This window comes from Penicillium psychrosexuale, assembly GCF_028828465.1.
Source record: "Penicillium psychrosexuale strain IBT 29551 chromosome Unknown utg000004l, whole genome shotgun sequence".
NCBI classification, from domain to species: domain Eukaryota; kingdom Fungi; phylum Ascomycota; class Eurotiomycetes; order Eurotiales; family Aspergillaceae; genus Penicillium; species Penicillium psychrosexuale.
In genome coordinates this window covers 547882-569693 of record NW_026643189.1, presented here as the reverse complement: position 1 = coordinate 569693, position 21812 = coordinate 547882, and the positions used below count along the sequence as shown (strand labels likewise).

Below are 21812 nucleotides of genomic sequence, written 5' to 3'. Positions count from 1 at the left end.
TGTTGTTTCCCCTGTTATATCTGAACTAACGTTCGGTCGTATTCTAAAAATCTCCAATGCGGTGCATTTTATGTTCTAAAGGAATAGCCTAGTACATGTTAAGTTGTAAAAGAACCAGGCTGCCTATATCCGATAGACTAGAGTTAAAGAATAGAAAGACAGAGTTGAACAGTAACAAGTGTCTCCTTTCATGGACTCTGTACGGAGCGCGGAGTACAACCTAACGTTATGCAAGGCACAAACTGATATATATAACCATACCAAAATAGCCACATATGACCCAACTGTGACCCAACCATGACCCAACTTATCCCTTTAACCCCTGAAAAGAAGAAAACCAAAAAGAACCAGGGAAAAACGAGGGAAAAGCCATGGAAAGAGAAAACTGCGGGGCCCAATCGCTCCACATAAATAATGAGAGTAAACAAACTCCTATGTGTGACGGATTCAGGTTTGGTCGGTATAGACGCATCTATCCATGTCTATAGTCTAGAAAAAATAATAGGATTATAGCAAAACAACAGGATAAATAGATTGAAAAGATCCATGAAAAAGTGATGTGTGAGCCAATGAATTGGTTGATCATCGCCAGTCCCGATTTAATTTAAACAGGGCGGAGAACACAGCCTTTCTTCCACTCTACAACTCTTCCCCCCTCATTTGTTTCGTTTGAGGAGGCGTGCATGAACGCCGAGAGTCTTACATCATGGCTGCTCCCACCGAGAGTTCCGAGGATGTCAATGATTTCCTTGAGCGCATCCGGGAACTAGGCGACCGCCGTGACAAGGAAGACGACGAGCGGACCAAGAAACTAGAGGAGGAGATCCTGCAGGGCCGGAAGGAAAGGCAAGCCCGGAGAGCTGGTATATACTCCTTCCCTTGATGCAGGCAATTTCTGCACTGTCACGGCATCTGCTGCAGGTCAACAATGTGCTGATATCTGGATGACTCAAAAAAACAGAGCGTGCACGATCACTCGCCCTCACCGACGATTCATCCACCCTCAATATCGCACGAATGAGCACTTCATCTATCAGCACCCGGTCGATCGACCCTCCGGAACTCCTTGAGCCAACGCTGAAAACACCGCAAACCCCAGGACCCGAGCCACCAATCCCGAGCGTGGATTCGAGTCAAGACATGGAGCCCTCCGATGCCGACAAGCGGCGGGGATCAATCCCGGATCTCGGATTGGATCTCGGATTAGATTCTCCCTCGCGGACACGACTACCCATGTCTCGCAACCGCGCAGGGACTTTGTCATGGCAGCAACGCCCCTCCTCACGGGACTTCGGCATGTCACCCGCTTCAACATCCCCAACTCGCTCCCCAACTCGTGCAAGCCACCTGAGAAATTTGTCTACGGCATCGGATGAGAATACACTGTCTAAACTCCAATTCGGATTCCCGCAGCCCAGGAAGGATGCCCCTGTGCTCCCTCCATCACCGGACCGCGGGGCTGAGTCGACAGTACACAGTGAGAAAGAGGAACAGATGGATAGCCAAACAGACGTGATTGTGGAGCATCAAGAGCCCGAGGTGGTCGAAGACCCAAATACCGAACTAGATCAACAGGAAGCAGTAGAAGAGACATCATCGTCGCCCCCGAGGACTGGTTCTCGCGATAGCAACATGAGCCATCGCTTCTCTGTATCGTCGGTTTCGGCCACTGGACTGGGGTCGCCAGTGCACCTGTCAGAGACTCCGAAGCTCGAGCCTCGACAGAATGATTCCTCGTTGGAGGAGTCCATGTCGCCGTCTCCTACCCAGCGGCGGATGTCACCAGAGCGAACACGGTCGACCTCACCCACCAAGGGCCTGGGAGGCTTTGTTCAGAGTGCTATGATGAGAAGATCAGATAGTGTGTCAAAAAGGTGGAGTGCACAAACTCCACAGGGGCTTGGGCGGTCAAATTCCATTGTGTCAAACCGCAGCAGTGTGGCTGGTCCAAGTTTGAGTGAAATGACCCCTCCAACTCTTGGACGAATCAATCGTGACCCTTCAACTCTCCTACAACGACCAGGCTCCAGCCACAGCGAGGCAGCCACCGAGACACCCGAACGACCAACCACAGCGGATAAAGACAGTGTGAATTTTGACAGCCCAGGAAAATCATTCCGACCTGGTCACTCTCGCTCTGCTAGCTCTGCCACCGCAGAAGGCAGTGAATCTCAAGGTCCGTTTGTCTCGAAAACAATGGACCCCAGGCGCTGGAGCCCCAACAAGGCTTCTTGGTTGGAGAGTGCCCTCAACCGACCCGAGCTACCACGACAAACCAGCAGACCCCCCTCGCAGCCCAACTGGGCCAAAGACCGACAGTCGAAAGGTAGCGTGGATTTGGGACGAGTCAACAATTTCAAGGAAGTTACCCCTCTCGGTTTGATGCGAACACCCCCGCCAGGAACTCATACAAAACTACCTGGTCTCTCTGTTCCATCGCTTCCTACAAGCCCTATCAAAGATGGTGTTCCAGAGTCTCCAATAGGATTCCCTCTGAAGAAGATTGGTATCCCTGGTCCATCGGTTCCTACGACCCCTATCAAGGATCCTGAGTCTCCTATAGGATTCCCTCTGAAGAAAGTTGGTGTCTCAGGCTCGTCTCTTCACAGGAACTCCGTCTCAGATCCTCCCTCGGAATTCCCTTTCAAGAAATCCGGCACCCCTGGAGGGTCAGTCAGTGGAAGCCCCGAAGGCAAGCTCAGAGATGCAGTACCCGAGTCTCCCTTGGGATTCCCTCTCAAGAAGCCCCTCAGTGCGGGTTCGTCACTCCACAGGGACTCTGTCTCAGAGACCCCGGTGGATTTCCCACTCAAGAGACCTGGGACCGCTGGAGGGTCAGTTAGTGGAAGTCCTGAAGGCAAGCTCAAAGACACCGCACCCGAGTCTCCCTTGGGATTCCCTCTCAAGAAGCCCCTCAGTGCGGGTTCATCACTTCATAGGAACTCCATCTCAGATCCTCCCTCGGAATTCCCACTCAAGAGGCCCAGTGTCTCTGGTCACTCAGTTTCTGGAAGCATTGCTACCGTTCCTGAATCTCCGTCGGAGTTTTCATCCAAGAAACCCAGTATTTCTGGTTCCACAATCCCCGGAACCCCCGATGGCAAATCGAAGGAGATAGTTCCACAATCTCCGTCAGTTCTCGGTGGCCCTGACGCTGGACAAACAGAAGAGGAAACCCCAGCTTCTCCATCGCCTGTCGAGGAATCTCTCAATGCCCTATCAAGCGACGCACCAGCGGAGGAACCCAAGTCTACTTCTCCCGTTGAAACGGAGAATGATTCGCAAGAACTACCTGCATCTGAAGAGTCCGAGCCTCAATCTACTCCCACTCGCAGGGACCCTCCCGACTCTTTGAGCCCCAAACCAAACTTTTCCATCTCTACTTCTTCGCGGGTGCCCATTTCACCCATGGTGAAGCCACAGTCTCCCGTGCTGGACTTCCGAGCAAACCTGCGAAAACGAGAAGTCGTCAAAGACAACGGAGAGGACAAAGAACCAGAATTTAAAAATGTATTTGGACGCCTCAAAAAGATTGAACCTCGCAGCTACGTTCCTCCTGATGCGCTCAAGGGCAATATCCTACTAGGCAAAGCTGCGCTGAATAACACCGGCGGACCAAAGAAGACCGAGCGAGTTGATGAATTTAGGAAGAGCCTTGTGGTACGCAAAGATGAAATGAAAGCCGGCGGGGGCTCCATCAGACGGAATACTGCTGGAGAGCAGGATGCGCCACCAAGACAAACTGAGTTCGTACCAGAAGCAATTACTATGCGACAAAATATGACCCGGGCAAACAGCATCAAGCAGCCACTTGTGGGTGAGCCGGTATCGCCTACTAAAAGCTTTGCTTCTCGAATTTCGCAGGACAGACCATTGTCGTCCCCGAAGTCATCTATCAAAGGCATCGGTTCATCGCGAGCTTCCCAGGAACAACAACCATTGTCGCCATATGCTGCCGATGATGAGCCGACATCGCCTGCTAAAAGCTTTGCTTCTCGTGCTTCGGACAAAGCATTGTCCTCCCCGAATTCATCTTTCAAAGGAATCGTTTCATCGAGAGCTTCTCAGGATCAACAACCATTGTCGCCATATGCTGCCAATGACGAGCCGACATCGCCTGCTAAAAGCTTTGCTTCTCGTGCTTCGGACAAACCATTGTCGTCCCCTAATTCATCTTTCAAGGGAATCGTTTCATCGAGAGCTTCTCGGGAACAACAACCATTGTCGCCATTCCCTGCTAATGATGAGCCGGGCTGGCCCTTGAAAGACACCAGTTCCTCGCGTACATCTCAACAATCACAGCCGTTCTCACCGTTCCCTGCCGATGATCCCAGCGATGAGCCAGAGGAGACAATCCCCGCGGCGAGCGACTACAAGCAAACCCCCGAGGTGGTATCTTCAGTGAAACAGGAGGAAACCCCCAAAGCCGTTACACCAATTGAGCATAGCATGGTGAAGATGCAGGAACCCTCAGTCAGGACACTCCGCCCAGTTCGTCAATGGCCACCGGCACCTGTTGCAGAGGCTACTGTGACTCCAACTCTAGCACCTAAAAGCAAATTGGCGGGCCGAATCAACCCTGCGCTAGCTGGCCTACTTTCTCGTGGCGCGCCTGCCGGTGACGGACCGAAGAAGCAACTGGCAACCCCTGTCTCAGCGCCGAGTAACCCTGCCTCGCCATCTGCGCCTCTCACGCACGTCACAAAGGGTCGTGCCAGAGGCCCGAAGAGACGACTTCCCCAGACAATTGATGTCTCGACCCCGCCCGCTCGGAATGCTATTAAGGAGGTTGGTGCTATTTCCTCTGAAGCCACCCCGCCAGAGACTCCTACAATCCCTGTTGAGTCCTTGGACATCGATTCGGAGTACCTGTCGCAGTCTGATGAAGACCCAGTTCCTGACATCAAAACCCCCCGTGCAGACAGCGCAGTCACCGAGCAATTTCCGGAGGTAAACACTCCTCCCCAGGATACCCTCAAACGTGATACGCCCACACCCGAAAGTAATTTCCAGCGCGCTCTTCAGACCCCTTCCCTAACAACGAATTTCGACATGTTTCCCTCCGCCAATCTTGAGGCGACACCCAGGGACCCCGAAAGCCCTGGAGAGGTGAGTCCATCTAGCGGACCACCCGTCCCGCCGAAGTTTGATTCTCCCGTCTCCCCCTTGCCTGTAACGACAAAGACACAATGGGGCCAGCAAAACCGGTTTACGTCCTCATCACCGTACGCTCTCCTAACAAGCCAGAAAGTGAACCAAATAGAATCACCTATGAGTCAGGAGAAGAGCATCCCCGATGTTACCGTCGAGTCATCACGCAGTTCCGTCTCACGGCCCATGAGCCATCCCTCCCCGCCAGTACCTCCTAAAGACGATGATGTTATGCTCCATAAGCCACCCAATCCGCGCAGACTTTCAAGAAAGATGTCCGCTCCATCACTAGTGGCGCAAGCTAGTGAGGCACGTGAGGTAATTGCGGGCTTCTTCAAGACAATCCCTAACGCTCGAAACCGCATGGACATTGATCCCCAGCTGATGGTAATGCGTAAGCCGGATGATGTTAAGATCAGGACCGTGAAGCTACATATCTGGGAGCTCACAGGTGATGGGAGGCGTCAGGAACTTCCTTCCCACCTGGAGTACATCCTATACCAAGGCAGCATGTATCTCTGCGTGCATATATTCGAGACCGAACGAGGCAACGTTTCGGAAGTATACCTTTGGCGTGGAGACGATGTCCCCGACGCCTCGGTGGATAATGAACAGCCGTTCGCACGCAAAGTCGCTCGTGAAAATAGCTCCAAGTTGCAAATCATTCGACAAGGCAATGAGCCCAGGCGGTTCATCCAAGCGCTTGGTGGCATTATGATCACGCGTCGGGGATCCAGCTCCCGCCACAATTCATCGGCTCTCTACATGCTTTGTGGCCGGAAACACTTGGGCGAGATGACCTTCGATGAAGTAGATTACTCGCTGCGCAATCTCTGCTCTGGTTTCCCTTACGTTGTCTCTGCTCCGTTTGGCAAGCTCTACCTATGGAAGGGCAAAGGCAGTGGCCCTGAAGAGACCGGTGCAGCCCGACTTATCGGCATGGACCTAGGTCTGACTGGAGAGTTCGAAGAAGTCACCGAGGGTGAAGAGCCCGACGATTTCTTCGATGTCTTCGCAGGGCCCAGAGAGGCCGCACCGCACATGTGCCAGGATTACTGGAAGCTCAAGCCGAAGTACAACCACTTCGGCATGCGACTCCTCCGCGTCGACCACGAAGTGAACCCGCCAACTCGTTTCTGGAATATCCGCCGTCCGGGCGCGGGTGCACCAGTGGTCAATGCCAACGATTGCGTTCAAGAAATCGAGCCATTCTGCTACCGAGACATCGTCGAGAAAGATGTTTACGTTCTGGACACCTTCTTTGAGATCTACGTGTAAGTACTACCGTACGACAATGCCCTCCACTTGACTGATGCTAATTCCCTCACAGTATTGTCGGTGAGCAAGCCTCACAGAAGTCTGCCGATTTCGCCTCGGCAGTGGTCTTCGCGCATGAATATGGTATTCTTGCCACATCCCTCCAGGACCGACCATTCATCCCCAAGAGTTACGTGGCCCTCGGCGGCATCCCCGACCGCTGCCAAAGCGCATTCCGCAAATGGAACCCACGTGCCCAGCATGCGCCTTTCGTGTTCTCTCTGGACGTTGTTATCGAGGCGATTCGATCACCAGAGGAGAATTGAGTGATATCTTGCGTTTTTTATCTGATTTTTGGGGGGGCTTCTGCTTTGAATTTGTGCATATTTCGGTTTTGTACAGACTTTACAGAGCATTTCGGAGTCCTGTGTACTTGTGCCATATTTGCGCCATGGAGGGAACTGGAGCATCTGGGGACTGTTGGGATGTAGATAGGGGGATTTCGCATTTGATGGTGTGTTTAGGCATTTTTAGCAATTCAAGTTTCATACCGAGGCTGCCTATTACCTAGGCTTTTCTTATTTTTGAAATTACATATACAACATAGAAATCAACACGTAAACATCTGATTAGTCGGATAATTTAGGATATTCAAGGTACAATCCCATGGATGAGATGGTTATGGACGGGAACGGAAAACCGATCGGAGATAAAAGAAAAATCATCCGATCTGGAATGTCGCCATCCTCGATCTTTCGATCGTTCGATCGGACTTGTGAATAATTCCTCCATTCTTACATTCGTCTCTTCCTCATGGCAATGTAAATATTCGAGTCATGGACCCCTCCATCCTTCGCGAGCTCTCGAAGCTCGACCCCGCGCTACCCTTCCGCGCATCGACCGATCATTTGCATCACACATGGGCCAAGACATTCTTTTCGCGCCCGGAGTTGTACATTCGCCCACAAACCATTCCCGAGATCCAACAGCTAGTGACTCTCGCCCGTCGCTGTCGTCGCCGCATCGTAACAGTCGGCAGCGGCCACTCGCCCTCCGATTTGACCTGCACCTCGTCCTGGCTCGTCAACCTCGACGACTTCAATCGCATCCTCCACGTTGACCCGTCAACCGGCTCGGTAACCGTCGAAGCGGGGATACGATTGCACGTGCTGGGAAGAGAACTGGACAAACATGGCTTGACACTCGAGAACCTCGGCAGCATCGACAGCCAGTCCATAGCAGGCGTCATCGCCACTGGCACCCACGGCAGTTCCCTTCGCCACGGCCTGGTGTCAGAATGCATCGACTCGCTCGGCCTGGTACTCGCCAATGGCCAGCACGTCCGCTGCAGCCCGACAAACAACCCAGACCTGTTCCGCGCGGGGCTGGTATCGCTCGGAGCGCTTGGGATCGTCGTCGAGGTCACCTTCAAGGCGGCGCCCACGTTCAAGATCGCTTGGCGCCAGGAGCGGTATTCGCTCGCTCGCGTGCTGGATGAATGGTCGACGGGTCTGTGGACATCGCGTGAGTTTGTGCGCGTGTGGTGGATGCCTTATGCGAAAGGCGCTGTTGTCTGGCGTGCTGATAAAACCGACCTCCCGCTGCGCGCTCCGCCGAAAACCTTCTACGGCGACTCGGTCGGCTACCACATCTACCATAACCTCCTCGCGCTGTCCTTGTACGTCCCGCGCATCCTGCCGTGGGTCGAATGGTTCGTCTTTGGTATGCAGTACGGCTTCCGGGCCGGGTCGGTCGTCACCGAGGCCGTTGAGCCCGCGCGCGAGGGATTGTTAATGAACTGTCTGTATTCGCAGTTCGTTAACGAATGGGCTCTCCCGCTGGAAAAGGGCCCCGAGGCCATCGGTAGGCTTTCCGCCTGGCTGCACGGCGACATGGAGACCGCGCGCATCCCCTTCTCATCCAAGGGACTGTACGTGCACTGTCCGATCGAAGTGCGAGTGTCTGACACCTCGCTGAACACCAAGCCCCGTCCATTCCTGGACCCGACGTGTCGCGACGGCCCGACGCTCTACCTCAACGCAACGCTTTATCGTCCCTACCTCCGCGACCCGCCGTGTAAAGAACGCTACTACGAAGCCTTCGAATGGCTGATGCGGGATATGGGTGGGAAGCCACACTGGGCGAAGAACTTCCACACAAACTCACACGAGCTGGTCGCCTCGTACGGGTCAGATATGGAGTCGTGGATTAAAGTGCGTTCGGAGGTCGATGCTGACGGGATGTTCGTGGGCGAATGGCATCGGCGTCACCTGCCCCTGGAACTCGGGCAGGGAAGCGCAGCACCTGCAGGCGAGCGGCTGCCCCTCCTCGAGCGCGAGCACGAACGTCGCAGGGTAGACATTAGTGGCGTCGGCGATGGCGTCGAATGGGTAGGGGATCGCCAATGGCAGGCTCAGGCTCAGCGACACCCTTTTGATGCGCTGGATATGGAGAAGAGCCTGTATCCATTACCGCCAGATCACTCTCCTAGTCCACCTGGGACGGCGAGCAGCGAGGAGAGCTTTGATTTGCTTGCCAGGGGTGAAGCGAGCATATTGCTCCCCGACGGACCGGGGGTGTGAGAGGAGAGAAATCAGGCTCCGGTCGAAAGCAAACAATCTCTTGTTTCCGGGTGTGCGAGTCCTGATTATTCCGTTGCTTTTGCATCTGCTGATCTATCGGTGATTGTTCTGACTGGTCCATTCCCGGGCTGTGTTGTGGCTTATTGGGGTGCTTATTGGCTCTACGGGCTAATTTGGTGATTATCCCCGTCACTTTCGTTTTTTTTCCTCTTTTTTCTTTTTCTTCTCCCCCTTTGTTCGAAGCAATTTGGGGATGATAAATTACAATTGGTTGGCAAATCTGACATTTGAGGATGTTCAGGCTTCGAATCCTCCAACTGTTTCCCCAAAAATGAGGGCTTTTTTTAGATCTCCTTCCTATATGGAACATATAGAGGGATATTACATATTGCATATTGCATATTCCCCTGCTTTTACCCTTGTTTTGCTTTTTTTCACCCCACCATTTTCCATTTGCCAAGGCTAAACCAGAGAAATTTTATGGCCTCGTGGTCTTTAACTTGAAATTGGAATCTGTCGGTGAACGAGTCTGCATGTTTGATGCAGGTGCCCATAAGCCTTTCGATAGGGCGAGGTTTGTCTGCTTTTTTGCTTTTGAAAATATGCATACAACATACAGCAGTCAATAGTTGTTCCATTCTTGTACACACCGTGGCCAATTTACGCAGAATAGATTATCTTGTTTCTATGGATCGGGGAGGAAAGAATCACACTGTGCTGTGTGTCCGTGTCTTGTCCTTGTCCCTTGTCCCCTGTTCCCTGTTCCCTGTCTTGTCACAGCTGAGAGACCTTGAGATAGTCCATGTATAGAAAACCCAACAAACCTATCTTACACATTGCACAGGTCTATACAGGTCCATTGATTTCATTGCATTCCACGGTCTAGACAACCGGCAAACCGGGGATTCAGGATTGATATTCTTCTGCTCGATATGAGGGGTGGGGGAAAGGAAGAGAGAGTACAGATGTACTTTATAGATCAGTGACACCCTGTATGGTATTGCAGCTCGAGCTGAGCACTGTGCTGCCTGGTATGTATACTTAGTATACCTCACACATTACACTGCCACCGTACAAACGAGAGATCAATGCAAAGATCTAGCCTAGACAACTGTTCAGATTAGGGCTGGATCTGATCATTGCACACTTGATTCTGTGCGAGAATGCAGGCAGTACCAGGGTAATATTGTACGAAGATAGAGGCATCAAGACAGAACAGCCCTAATCGGATACATAATCAGGGGAATATCACCCCGCTTTGTATCAGAAATACTCTTCTCTTGTCCATCAGCCTCTTTAACTCTTTTTCTTTCGGAGGCTGAGAGCCTAACAGTTGATTGTCGCTATCATGTTCGCATATTGGCATATTCTGGCATATCATGTTGTACCACGTTTCGGTGCAGCTGGCAAGGATGTCGATATGTCCGTTTCTTTTTTCACCGACTTCTTTTTATCTCGCATTGACCCCTCCATAGCTGCAGATTGACTAGGTAATTGATTGGATGTTTCTTCTCATCGCAAATGACTCGGAGTTGGCCTTTCTCATTCTCCAGGCACGTGTATTGGGGATCTCTCTCTGACGTGCAGTGTCAGCCTTCGAGGGGAAAATATCGTGTGACAAGGAACGTTACCTCTCTCTGTCGTTTCCTGCCCAATGACTAGGATCAAATCTCACGGACTCACGGCTGGGACTGTGTCATTGTACTGGTCTCTGGGTATCCTAAACAGTCGCCTAAATGTCTACGGTCTACCTGCTTGCCCTGGGATTCAAACCACATGTCACCACCCTCGTCACCCTCGAACGCTTTGAACAGCCTCTCCACGTCACGGCTTAGCTGCTGATGCGGGGGACGACGTCTCTGCACCTTTGATAATCATGATATCAACGTTTGGCGCTGGCGGCTGAATGCCGGTTTCATTATCATCCACCCCACCTGCTCGATTCTTTTCTTTTTCCTCTATTTTTCTTTTTTACTTGGGTCAAAGCTCTCTCTCCCTCTCTTCTCAATCTTGAGATCTTGCTCTTTCTTCTTCTTTCTTTCTCCACCCTTCCTCTTGCATTGCAATATCTACCTCCCTTGCTTGGTTTCCGGTGGAGTTTCCAATATGATACAATCCATGTCGTGGCAGCCAAAGCTTCGCCCCAAGGGTTTCCCGCATAGCATTGATGGCTTTGCTGCGGTGGCTTCGTTGTCGGAGCTGGAGCATCGGGCCCGGACTGAGGACAAGCGGGACCAACGCGTCTTCCGGGTCAAGCGTAAGCATGTTTTGAAAGCCTGTGATCGCTGTCGCGTGAAGAAGACCAAGGTATGTCGATATACTAGGAGACTGATATTTGACTAACCTTGTTAGTGTGATGGGAAGCAGCCTTGCAATCGCTGCTCGGTATACAACCACCCTTGTCTATTCCGTGAAAGAAAAGCCACTCAGACCAAAGTATACTCTCGAGGGTGAGTACATGCAGAGAATCTCAAGCCAGACATTTCCTCAAGCTCATAGACATACCACGCACAGATTCGTCGAAATGCTCGAATCCCACCATTCCCTAGTGGTAAAGGCCCTTCAGAAGCTCTATAAATTCTGCGTCAACAACGAAGGCTTCCCAGGCGATCCCCTCGCCGAAGCCCCAGACGGACACCCCCTAACACATGCAATCCTCGACCGTCTAGGGCTAATCAAACAAGCCGAAGAAAACGCCGACGAGCCAGACGAGGACTCTGAGGATCTGCGCTACCTACGACTGCTATCAACATCCACCGAATGCAGCGTCACAGCAGAGCCCTCGCCAGAGCCAGCAACACCCCCAGAGCCCTCGCCCATCTCTCGCCCTACCGCAATCCCAACACCAATATCCATGCCTAACCGCATTCCCACCACCACAAGCTGGCAGTGGGATCCCCAGCCCGTCCATCAGACGAGCTACAGCTACCCTGACGCAGGGTACCACGACCTGATGGTGATGCAGCAACGGTCGTCCATGAGTGCACCGGACATGGGCGCTGATATCGCGCATGTTGATATGTCCTCTGGGCCGTCAGGGCTACCACATATCCCGCAACATGCGCACCTCGAGCCGCCGTTCCCGTACGTCCTGGACGGATGCTGCGATCCCGGCACCCCCCAGCATGATGTCAAGCCCGTGCTGTCGAGGCTACCGTCCGGTCTCATGGCTGAGTCTCATTCGCATCCGCACCATCTTGGGAATCTCTCGGTGGAGATGATGGGGGACTACAATTTCCAGCATGACCCGACGTATTATCCTGGGTTTACGCCCGGCTGGAATTTTCCTTCTGGTTAAATCTGTTTTGGTATTTGCTGCACTGTTTCTCTTGTCTTTTGGAGATACATGGCCTTTGTTTTTGATTTGGGTTTTTGGTACAAGCTGTTGAGCAGCTGGTTTCATTTCACTTCTTATCTATATTTCGCATTCTCTTTTCTATTTCTCGTCATTATGATTTGCATTCTTCTTTGGCTCTTTTCTTTCTCTTTTTCTCACTCTATACCCCCCACATCTGAATTTGAACACCACCGGAGCATGGAGCACGATATGTCTGGCACATTGAGCCCTAATCCTTTTTGACCAGTCCTTTTTTTTCCTTCTCGGGTTCAGCCAGGTCTTTCTTTGGATCGTCATTATTGGTCTTGATTTGGATTTCCTTGGTTCTGGTATCTAGTTTGAAAGAGTATCACTATCAATTTAGGTCCTTTATGCCTTTGGTCTTTTCATTTTCTTCTTGCCGCTAGCGCTAGCGTTAGTCCTTGGGTAGACCCTGTCTTTGTATAGAATGGGTTGGGGTGGTTAATTACAATGATATATGGATTAGCATAGTACCATGCCTTTGAGAGATAGACATTCTCTGACTTGAAGGGTCATACTTCCCAGTCACGGCCATACTCAAACAATACCAACGACGACGCGGACAAGTTCCAATGAAATTCAAAAGTACTCCCGCACATAATACATGATACATCCCACCCAACCAGCCCAACATCCCCAACAGAAGATAACACAAGAATAGAAAATCGGCTCACACCAGATCTAGATCTCGAACCAGCTCATACGGCCGTACAATGCACGACCTGACACAGATACATCCAGCATCAACTTGGAAAAGAAAGACAGCCGCAGAGGTCGGAAGAGAGTTAGGAGCATATCAGATCAGATCGTATTCGCGGCAAGTGCGTCTGTCGTCTTTCCTTCCCTGTTTGGGGCTGGAGCTGGAGGGCTGGGGAGGGAGGGTTGTTTGTGGAACTTGAGAACATGCTTTGTCGGGGGTTGCTGCTTGCTGGGGTTGTTTGTGTGCCCTGATTTTATATGCCAAGCTTGTTTGCCATCGCTGAATTACTGATGAGGTTAAGAGGGAACCAACTAAAGTTTACTGTGCTGCTTTTATATCCAGTGGATTTACAGTGAGACTCTGAAAGTCTCCGACTCGGATGAATTAATGTCGACTTTTCAGCTCTGTACATCCAGTGGAAGTCCACGGATGGACTCAGCAGTTGATTAGTCAACATATACTTCCCTAGGTATCCATGGATATTGGGAACCTTGGAACTCTCTGCATGATATCATCAAGATCTCATCTCTGTCACTGTGCAGACTAATCAAATTTAGAAAGTCTTCAGGCGTGATTAGGTGTGACATACGGAGTAGATGTATATGTAGATGATCTACCAATATATACATCTAGGAAATGGAGATGCCGTGTGATATAGGACAGGGAATGACATTAGACATTGCAATATAAAATACATATCGCATCATGCTCTCGCCCTATCATGCCTAGTGGAAATATATTATTTTCTTGTAATCCATTTGGTTAGCTTCGCCTCTACCTCCTCTCTCGCACTCTCTCCGTATTTCTATAATGAAGACCGACATATTCACTCTTGTCACTTCTACATGTGTTTTGTAAGACAAACTGCGACTGCGGCGCTTCCGGGGATGTGCCCGAAATTCAACATCTCGGCCAAGGGTTTGCCGACTTGATTCGTAGGGAATCGCCGAAGACTTGTCAACCCCTCGCTTTCATCATAATCACGAGATAAATGGCTTGCAAATCTCCAGATCGCCATCGTGGTTCTATCTCTTCTGACCCATGTCTCCTTCCGCTAGTGGACCCATCTGGGATCTTTCAACCAGGATGAATGTGATTACTGCCTCTTCAGTACCCTTTGCAGTACCCTTTGCTAATCCTGGAGCCGTATATGCACATATAGACAGGATAGTATCTGCCGGGGTCCAATCGGCTGCCGCTTTACTTAACTAGTGAGGCTCAGGAGGGCTTAGTGACCAGATTAGGGATGTGGGTCAGTAGGTAATCGATCAGGCACTCTGTGCTGCTTCGTAGTCATTTCGTGTTTATTTTCGAGGATGATCAGTCACGTGGCCCTGGTCAAGGTACCATATATAAGCCCCAGCAGCAGCTTGGAAGTTTACACCTCCTATGAAGTCCATACTCTTCTTTCAACGATATCCTTCACACTGTCTACAACTCCCCCAACTCGGAATACAAGTGAAATACTTCGTGGATATAGGTGCGAAACACATTCAAATGAACGACTCGGAAACATCCAATTAGTTAACACACCAGTGCTTGATTCAGCACATCAATCGTGTTGCATTATGATATCTAGCAATATGAAGACCGAAGACAGCGGTAGCTCTGTCCCTCCAACTCCAACTCCAACTCCTGCTCCTGCTCCTGCTCCCAGGCCCCGGGCTCTATCATGGAGAGGTTTTGCAGAGACATTTGTGATTAACTTTGTGACTTCCATGGCTGCCACCAATACTAGAAACGTCGTCTTCAAGTCCGACAATCTTTACCTTCTGATTGGGATTTATGCATGTTTTCTTACATTGTTTACTTTTCTGTATCGGAAGTTCCAGGCTCTTTACTTGCGGATGGATAAGTGAACCTGGAATCAAGGATGAGAGCTTACTCATAGCATAAGCTAGCTACGTATTATTTCGACTGTCTGGCTCCATGTTGCATCAGGATTGGCCTCTAATCGACTCAGAATATAGTCGAAGGAAAATAGCTGGATCAGGAGCAGGATGCGCGAGCAAAAGCCCGTAAAGCGACATGTCGACCCACAAGGATGATCGGGATCAGGGGGATCTTCATTCTCCGAGAAAACTTGTCAGTATCCCTGTCTAATTTGAGGCGAAGTGATAAAAGCCATAACTAGTTAGCCATTCAAGACACATACAACATAGACGAGTGGATCTTGGTATCCAATGGCCATCGACTTGAGTGTTGGTTCAAGGCATGAGCTAGGTACAACGCGAACTACTTAGCAATCCCACACCCATCCATCTCGCTAACTAAGCTTTCTTGCCAATCCGATTCAACCGAAGCAGCCTAGGCTTCCTCAGCCTTATCTGACGTGACGTGAAATTGGCGACAGATCTACAACATACTCTGGATCGTTTGTTCGCACGTCTCTAACAGCCAATCGTCTTTGGTATCGGCTTTTCCCGCATCCATATTCACTCAAGTGATGTGTTGTTTCTACATCCACTTCTTGGTGGTGTAGACCAATGGCAAAAGCACCGCGTGCGAGGTCAGGTATTTCTCTCTGGCTTCCTCTCTCTAAACTAGACAGCTTCTTGAAGATGGGGTTATTTGGACCGGATGAAGAGTTTATCGAGGTTATGCTTTTAAAGTTGTGTCTGATGACATTCGGAGTTTCCTATAGGATCAAGGATTAGAATTCAAGCGAACGCTTTGGTTTGACCTGGTAGGTTTTATCGGAGATAGACATGGACTAGTCGGCCAGTGTATTTTCAAAAAAAAAATTAATACATTTATTCAATCCAGACTCTATTTTAAATCTGAAAGTAACCCTGTTGAATCACTGTACCGCGATGATCAGGAGGACCCGGACTGACACCAACCATTACCCAGAGGAGTAACGAGTTCGTAGACAGCGAGGTTGAATGACATCGCCATACCCAAGGGCCTCCGTAGTAACCCGATGAATAAGAAAATTCGAATTCGACACCCAGAAAACGCCTTGGTGGCAACAGGCCTAAGCCCAGGGCTAGGGCAACGCAACGCCGAGGTCCAGGGTTCAGATCAAAGGCCAGTGTTACACATACACATCACACAAGCTACGCTGTGAGTACAATCGATCAATCAATGCATGGGAAAGGAATCAATCCTCGTCTTCCGTCTCTGTGTTGGTGTCGCTGGTATCGCCTGCGTCGCCGTCGGTATCACTCTCGCTGGAGTCGTCGGAATCTTTGGTCTTCTTCTTAGGCGCTTGGCCGGTCTTGATCGCTTGCATTTGGCCGGCGATGGAGTCTAGGGAGGGTTAGTATAAGCGAAACAGGTAGTTTAGTGGGTTGAGAAAGACTTACCCTCGTCTGGCTCGCTGATGTCGTCTTCCTCTTGCACGGCGGCTGCCTTGGCAGGATCGTCAATGTGCAGGATGATTTGAGCCGTGTTGTCAAGACCCAGATAGCTGTCACAGATCATGTGGAGGAGGAAGGAGAAGTCGCCGACCTGCGGGGGAGCCTGGAACTGCATCTTGAGAGTCTGGACGTTGAAGGTGGGCTTGCCGGCCTCGTCGAAGATCGGCTTGTCGAATGTCGTAAATGTAAACGGCGGCACAGCCATCTTGCCCTGCTTTCCGTCTGCTAGGAAGATGTTCCAGCGAGGGGAGTGATCGCGCGCCAAGTATGGTGCGTTGGCCAGAGGCGGCTGGATGCTTTCAATCTTTGCCTCAACCTTCTTGCCGTCCTCCATCTTGGTGGCGCTGTTCTTGGCTGGCTTGCGACCCATCAGGGCTTCCAGGTCGTCCTCGTCGGGGTCAATGTCCTCCAGATCGAGCGGGTTCACTGGCGGCACGGATGTGCTGCCTGGCGGGATGAAGCGGGCTTTGACTACCAGCTGTACCAGACTGCTGGGTGTGATCACCTTTTCTCCCATAACCTTAAAGAAGATCCGCTCAGGTTGAAGCAAGGGAAGTTGCTTGGCAACTGATACGGCGTCGGTGTATTGTTTATCGGATAGAAGGCCAGCACCGACAGTAAGACTGCGTCGCTGAGCCTCTGGTAGTTCCATGTACCTTTGGACAGTGAGATGTTCCTTGGCGTCTTCGCCCTCTACAGACTTGACAATGGCCTCGGTGAAGTTGGGAAGTTGCAGCAGTGGTGATGAGCCCGGGGACACAGCCTGGATGAGGTTCTGAGACGTTTTGAAGGCACCGACGATGGGTCCAAGGTTACCAAATGCGAGTGAAATAGCAGTGAAAGCTTCAGTGAGAGCAAGAGCGACAGGAGCCGCTTCATATTTTTCTGCAGGCCGGTCAGTGGTATTTCAGAATATCATCGGGGCTTTTCTTACCAGCATCCAGAGAAGCATCACCAAGATCAATTCGCCCAAGATAAGCCCATAACAAAGCCAAGGCCTTCCGACGAGAGGAGCTATCCAACTGCTTCAGCGTATCACGGTCCTTGGCCGTAAGGAACGAGTTATCATCTGCCAGCACCCGCTTCTCGAGCTTGGTCAGGCCAGACTCGGCCCGGGCACCCTTGAGCATATCGTTGAATTCCTCGCCAGACGACAAAGCGCTAATAATCCCACCTTCGGTAATATCGTCCTTGTACTCACGGAAAATGTTTCCGGCACTGGCGACAAGAACGCGCTCCTTTGTGTATCGCTGAGATCCATACCACCACTTGCCGACGATATATGGTAGAAGAACACCCAAAAGGGCACCATAGACCATCAGAACATATTTGCCATTGCCATCCATGATAATGAACTTGGGAAGGGCAATACCGATGCTAAAGCTCTGCTTGCCGTCGGGGTGGCCAAATTGGAGGTAGTTGTTTCGCACCTCCTCATCGGTGAGAGCTTTATATGCCTTGGTGAGCTCCACGAAACGTTCGTTGAGCATCTCGATGGTCTCATTCTTAGAGGGGTCAGGACGAATTTTATCGGGGTGAAAGATCAAAGACATGCGCTTGTAATGTCTGGAGATAGCTTTTTCATCGGCGTTCTGTTTCCAAGAATTTAGTCAGTGAAATCCCCTGAATGTAGGCACGCGCCGAGCTGAATAACTCACCCTCGAGACACCCAAAATATCATAAGGGTCGTATGCCTTCACCACTGTCCTAGCGGTGACGACAATTAAGTAGACCATCCATGCCATTACGGCATAGCCGACAACGACAGTAATAATGCGCTTGATTCGGCGCTCTTTTCGCAGACGCTTGCGCTTCTGCGCGTCAATGAGGTCCGCATCTTTAGGTTTGAAATCGGATTTGATGCGGGGAGCGGTATTCTCAAGCTCTGTAGACCACATCAAGCGGTTAGCCGGGGAACCACATCTGCATAGTACCAAATCTCACCTTTGCTAGGTCGTAGGAGGTTATAGGTGAGAGGGAGAGTGACCAGGCCGGTCAAGGTGAGGATGAAGAAGGGGAAGAATTGTCCCTGAAAGTTTAAGTTAGCGTTACCACGTCTTTATCGGATCAAGTCCCGTCCTTACCTGCTCATCATAGGTGTAGTCTGACGACATCCTGCGGCGAGTTCAGGGTATAGACAGCGGAGGCCGCTGGCCGCGGAATTTAAAGATTGTGTTGCGCAGGGCTGTTGATAGTAGCCACTTTGGATGGTCAAGAGAACGCTTTTGGGCTAGAAGAATGACACAGGAGCCTACTTAGAGCCCAAAATGCTGGCTCACAAGAAACAAAGGAGTGATGCAGGTTGGGTCTATCGCACTTCCTGATCTGGTGATGACCGTGTCCTCTAGCAGGGTCCACTCACCGCCTGCCTTAAGTGGGAGTGAATACGTGGCAGTTTTTTGAGCGGTGCAGGCGGTGAAGACGACATCTGATGTTTACTATGGAGTACATCGGTTGAACAACTACCGACTGTTGTCGTTCTATCTTATGGTTTATGAGGCTTTCTACGGCTTTGGATTGTCAAATATTGTCAAATATGTTCATAATTTTTGGTGAATGAGCTCAAGGCTGCATATACTAATTAAATACTCTAATAGAGCTGATCGATATCCAATCGATCCAATCGATCCATGCAGCAGCCTTCACCACTTCCTTTCAGTTAGGAGTCTTGACAGAACAGATCCATCGCACACAATTCTCCCCTCGTAATAAAGATAACCAAGACTTCTCCAGTCCGCCCAGAAAAGGAATTCAAGCGTCAACAACTCGAGGTCGGACGCAAACTCAACCAATCCAGACAAAGCTTCGGAAGCATCAGCCAGAAAATGTCTGATTCATTTTCTCATGTGTGTGATACAATCAGTGGACCATGATCCACACGGCCGGGCCAAAGGGGACCAATCCGATACCTGCGGTATCTTCATTGCTACAAGTCGGGGACCCGGGAAACCCGTGTGATCTGGCGTTCTCGCCGTTATATAGTGTGGTGTGGGCGCATTTGCAGTGGCCGACCGCAGACGCAGGGCGTCGCGTTGTCGGTTCATTTTCGATGGCAGTTTTTGTTTTGTTTTTGTCGAATGCGGATTCATAGGCGTCGCATATTCGTAAAATCGTTTTGGTGTTTTGTTCTTTTTTGTTGACTGAAAAAAAAAAAGTTGGGGAAACAATCCGTCCGGGAGGTCTCCAGACAGAGAGTTCAGACATTCAATCTCCAAGGGCACGGCCACTCGTTCTGGAAGAAATGTCAGGAATTGCTTTCCAAATGTATCAGAACCGACTGGTACTCACGAGTTGATGTAGTCGAGTCCACCGAAGTACTCAAGCATCCGGTAACAGAGGCTCACATCGTCGCCCGGCTCTCCACCGAACAAACGACACTGTGCTTCTTCCAGCCCAGCTGATTCCAGCCGCGAGGGACGCTCACGGGTCTGCCACGCTGTATACCCATATTGCCATGGCTGGGCGAGGGTGGGAGATCCCCGTGGAATGCATGTGTCGGGGGAATTGCCAGCAGACACAAGCGCGCCAAAGCTGTTCTGGGGTGTCCGAATGGTTGATTTGATTGGCAAGGTCGGATGCTGAGCGAGCAGGGTATTAGGTATGCGGTTGGAACGACGATTGCGGCGTCTGTTATGCCTCTGGCCCATTCTCGGCAGTTGAAGAATCGAGGATCAAAGAAATGGAGAAAGCACTTTTAACACCGAGGGGGAGCGACCATCACCTCCTGGAAAGGATGAGATGAGGTACTGAGAGAAAAAAAGGCATGCAAGATTGCAGGGGGTGACTCTTTATAGACTGAACTCGCCAAGTGAGTCACTTAAAGGAGAAAAATGGGCGACCCGCTTTTCTAAGTGGGACCCGAAGGAGGAGATCACCTTGTGCGATCACCTTATGGCTTTAAGAATGGCGCCAGCTCCCACAAGGTCCTGCGCTACTTCCAATTGGTCCAAGGGCGAGTTTTTTATCGCGTCATTCGAGGACCTCCAGTGAGTAATTACTAGATTTAACGGCTTCTTAAAATGAGGTGATTCGCCTTAGAGATGAGCCTAGAGATGAGCCTACAAAGACATTGAGTCATCCGGCTATGAAATTGCAAAAAAATGAAACAAAAAAAATGAAACACAAAATGACGCCGTCCTCCGCTGGCTGTGGCATGAGGTGATTGGGACTGATCTAGGCCGATGCCGGATTGCCTAAAGAGTGCCGTGCGGACCGAGCGATGATCACATCAGACGATAGCTTGCCCGGCTTTACCCTCATCTACCCTGACGTACCCTAAACAACCCTATGGAGATGCACAAGTACCCAATTTGCCTAAACAGCCCGGAGACTGACGAGGTCTCCGCATCGAATAATACTTAGCAAGGGATGTTTTGAATTTTTACACCTTGCGTCGAACAAACGCACGTGTGCAACGTGTTCAACGTTCAACGTGGAGAACCTTGGAGATTCTCAGATGCCTTCCAAGTTCCAAGCCACAAGGCAATAAAGAACGGAGTCATGTTTTATTTTTCTTGGGAGATCTCGGCAAGCTAAACGAAAACTTGGAGTGGTTGTACTATTGACTCAGATTTAATAATGGAGTGCCTGATCTGTGAGGATAAATATAGCCCGGAAGAGGAAATTTCTTCTTTGATGCAAATAGAACAAACAGGACAAACAGACAAACAAATGCAAACATCCTGATTCTAGACCTCCTTACTCCCTACAGCAGATCGCTGTGCCAACAGTGTTTATCGATCACTATGTTCCGGCTCAATGCAATGCGCGGTACTGTAAATCCTTCCTCGTCTGCTTCGAGCGTCCACTTCAATCATCCACTTCAGAGCTATCAACCTACGTAAAAAAAAATGAGACGTTCATTCATTGTTGACCGCTGTCTTCAAGTTGTGGAGTGTACTCCGTAGTTAGTTACCCCCTACTGACATTTCCAAACTAACGATTGCGTCTTAGGGATGATCATATTCACCATGATCTCCGTCTAGGATTGTACGAGCTCGGGCATTTCATGCAAAAGGTAGTTATATAACTTAAACTTATTATACGACTCCCTTGTCAATTGTGTATATAAGACGGTTCCTGCGCCGGATATCCCGCACATACACTTCCTGCATCTCGGCCATACTTTTCCTGAGTTTACCCGGTTTACCCTTAGTAAGGTCGATCAAAGACTGTTGTGGAGTTTACTCCATCGCTCCGCTGGATGTAGAATGGGAAAGAACAAAAAAGAACCAAAAAAGAAGCTGTTTCACGTATTCGACGGTCGTTTCCAGTTCTTTCATCTCCACACTGGGGCTTCGTTTTAATGGGGAACTGCCCAAAGAGAGACAAGGGGCTGGTTGCGATTCCACATGAAAAGGAGGTCGGTCAAGCTGGTGTCTGTAGGTTGAAGTAGAAGGACT

General features: G+C 50.4%; 5 protein-coding genes across 5 annotated transcripts; 3 read left to right on the top strand and 2 right to left on the bottom strand.

The window, feature by feature from the left end:
* Window positions 1–706: 706 nt before the first annotated feature.
* On the top strand, window positions 707–6734 carry N7518_006016 (putative gelsolin repeat protein; the record flags this gene model as incomplete). The annotated part of the gene is made up of 3 exons (XM_057186943.1): window positions 707–863; window positions 962–6425; window positions 6482–6734. 3 exons carry the CDS (start codon window positions 707–709, stop codon window positions 6732–6734), a joined length of 5874 nt encoding a protein of 1957 aa, XP_057038646.1.
* Window positions 6735–7244: 510 nt separating this feature from the next.
* On the top strand, window positions 7245–8990 carry N7518_006015 (D-arabinono-1,4-lactone oxidase; the record flags this gene model as incomplete). The annotated part of the gene is made up of 1 exon (XM_057186942.1): window positions 7245–8990. The coding sequence occupies one exon, from the start codon at window positions 7245–7247 to the stop codon at window positions 8988–8990; it is 1746 nt and encodes a 581-aa protein (XP_057038645.1).
* A 2106-nt stretch (window positions 8991–11096) lies between these two features.
* Window positions 11097–12288, top strand: N7518_006014 (Zn(II)2Cys6 transcription factor domain-containing protein; the record flags this gene model as incomplete). The annotated part of the gene is made up of 3 exons (XM_057186941.1): window positions 11097–11297; window positions 11343–11440; window positions 11490–12288. 3 exons carry the CDS (start codon window positions 11097–11099, stop codon window positions 12286–12288), a joined length of 1098 nt encoding a protein of 365 aa, XP_057038644.1.
* Window positions 12289–16151: 3863 nt separating this feature from the next.
* On the bottom strand, window positions 16152–18579 carry N7518_006013 (J domain-containing protein; the record flags this gene model as incomplete). Its single annotated transcript, XM_057186940.1, has 6 exons — window positions 18495–18579; window positions 18355–18439; window positions 18069–18295; window positions 17345–18002; window positions 16357–17295; window positions 16152–16300 (listed from the first exon to the last, which is right to left on the bottom strand). Exons 1-6 carry the CDS (start codon window positions 18522–18524, stop codon window positions 16152–16154), a joined length of 2088 nt encoding a protein of 695 aa, XP_057038643.1. The 5' UTR covers window positions 18525–18579.
* A 1035-nt stretch (window positions 18580–19614) lies between these two features.
* Window positions 19615–20057, bottom strand: N7518_006012 (uncharacterized protein; the record flags this gene model as incomplete). Its single annotated transcript, XM_057186939.1, has 2 exons — window positions 19615–19642; window positions 19699–20057. 2 exons carry the CDS (start codon window positions 20055–20057, stop codon window positions 19615–19617), a joined length of 387 nt encoding a protein of 128 aa, XP_057038642.1.
* Between the last annotated feature and the right edge of the window lie 1755 nt (window positions 20058–21812).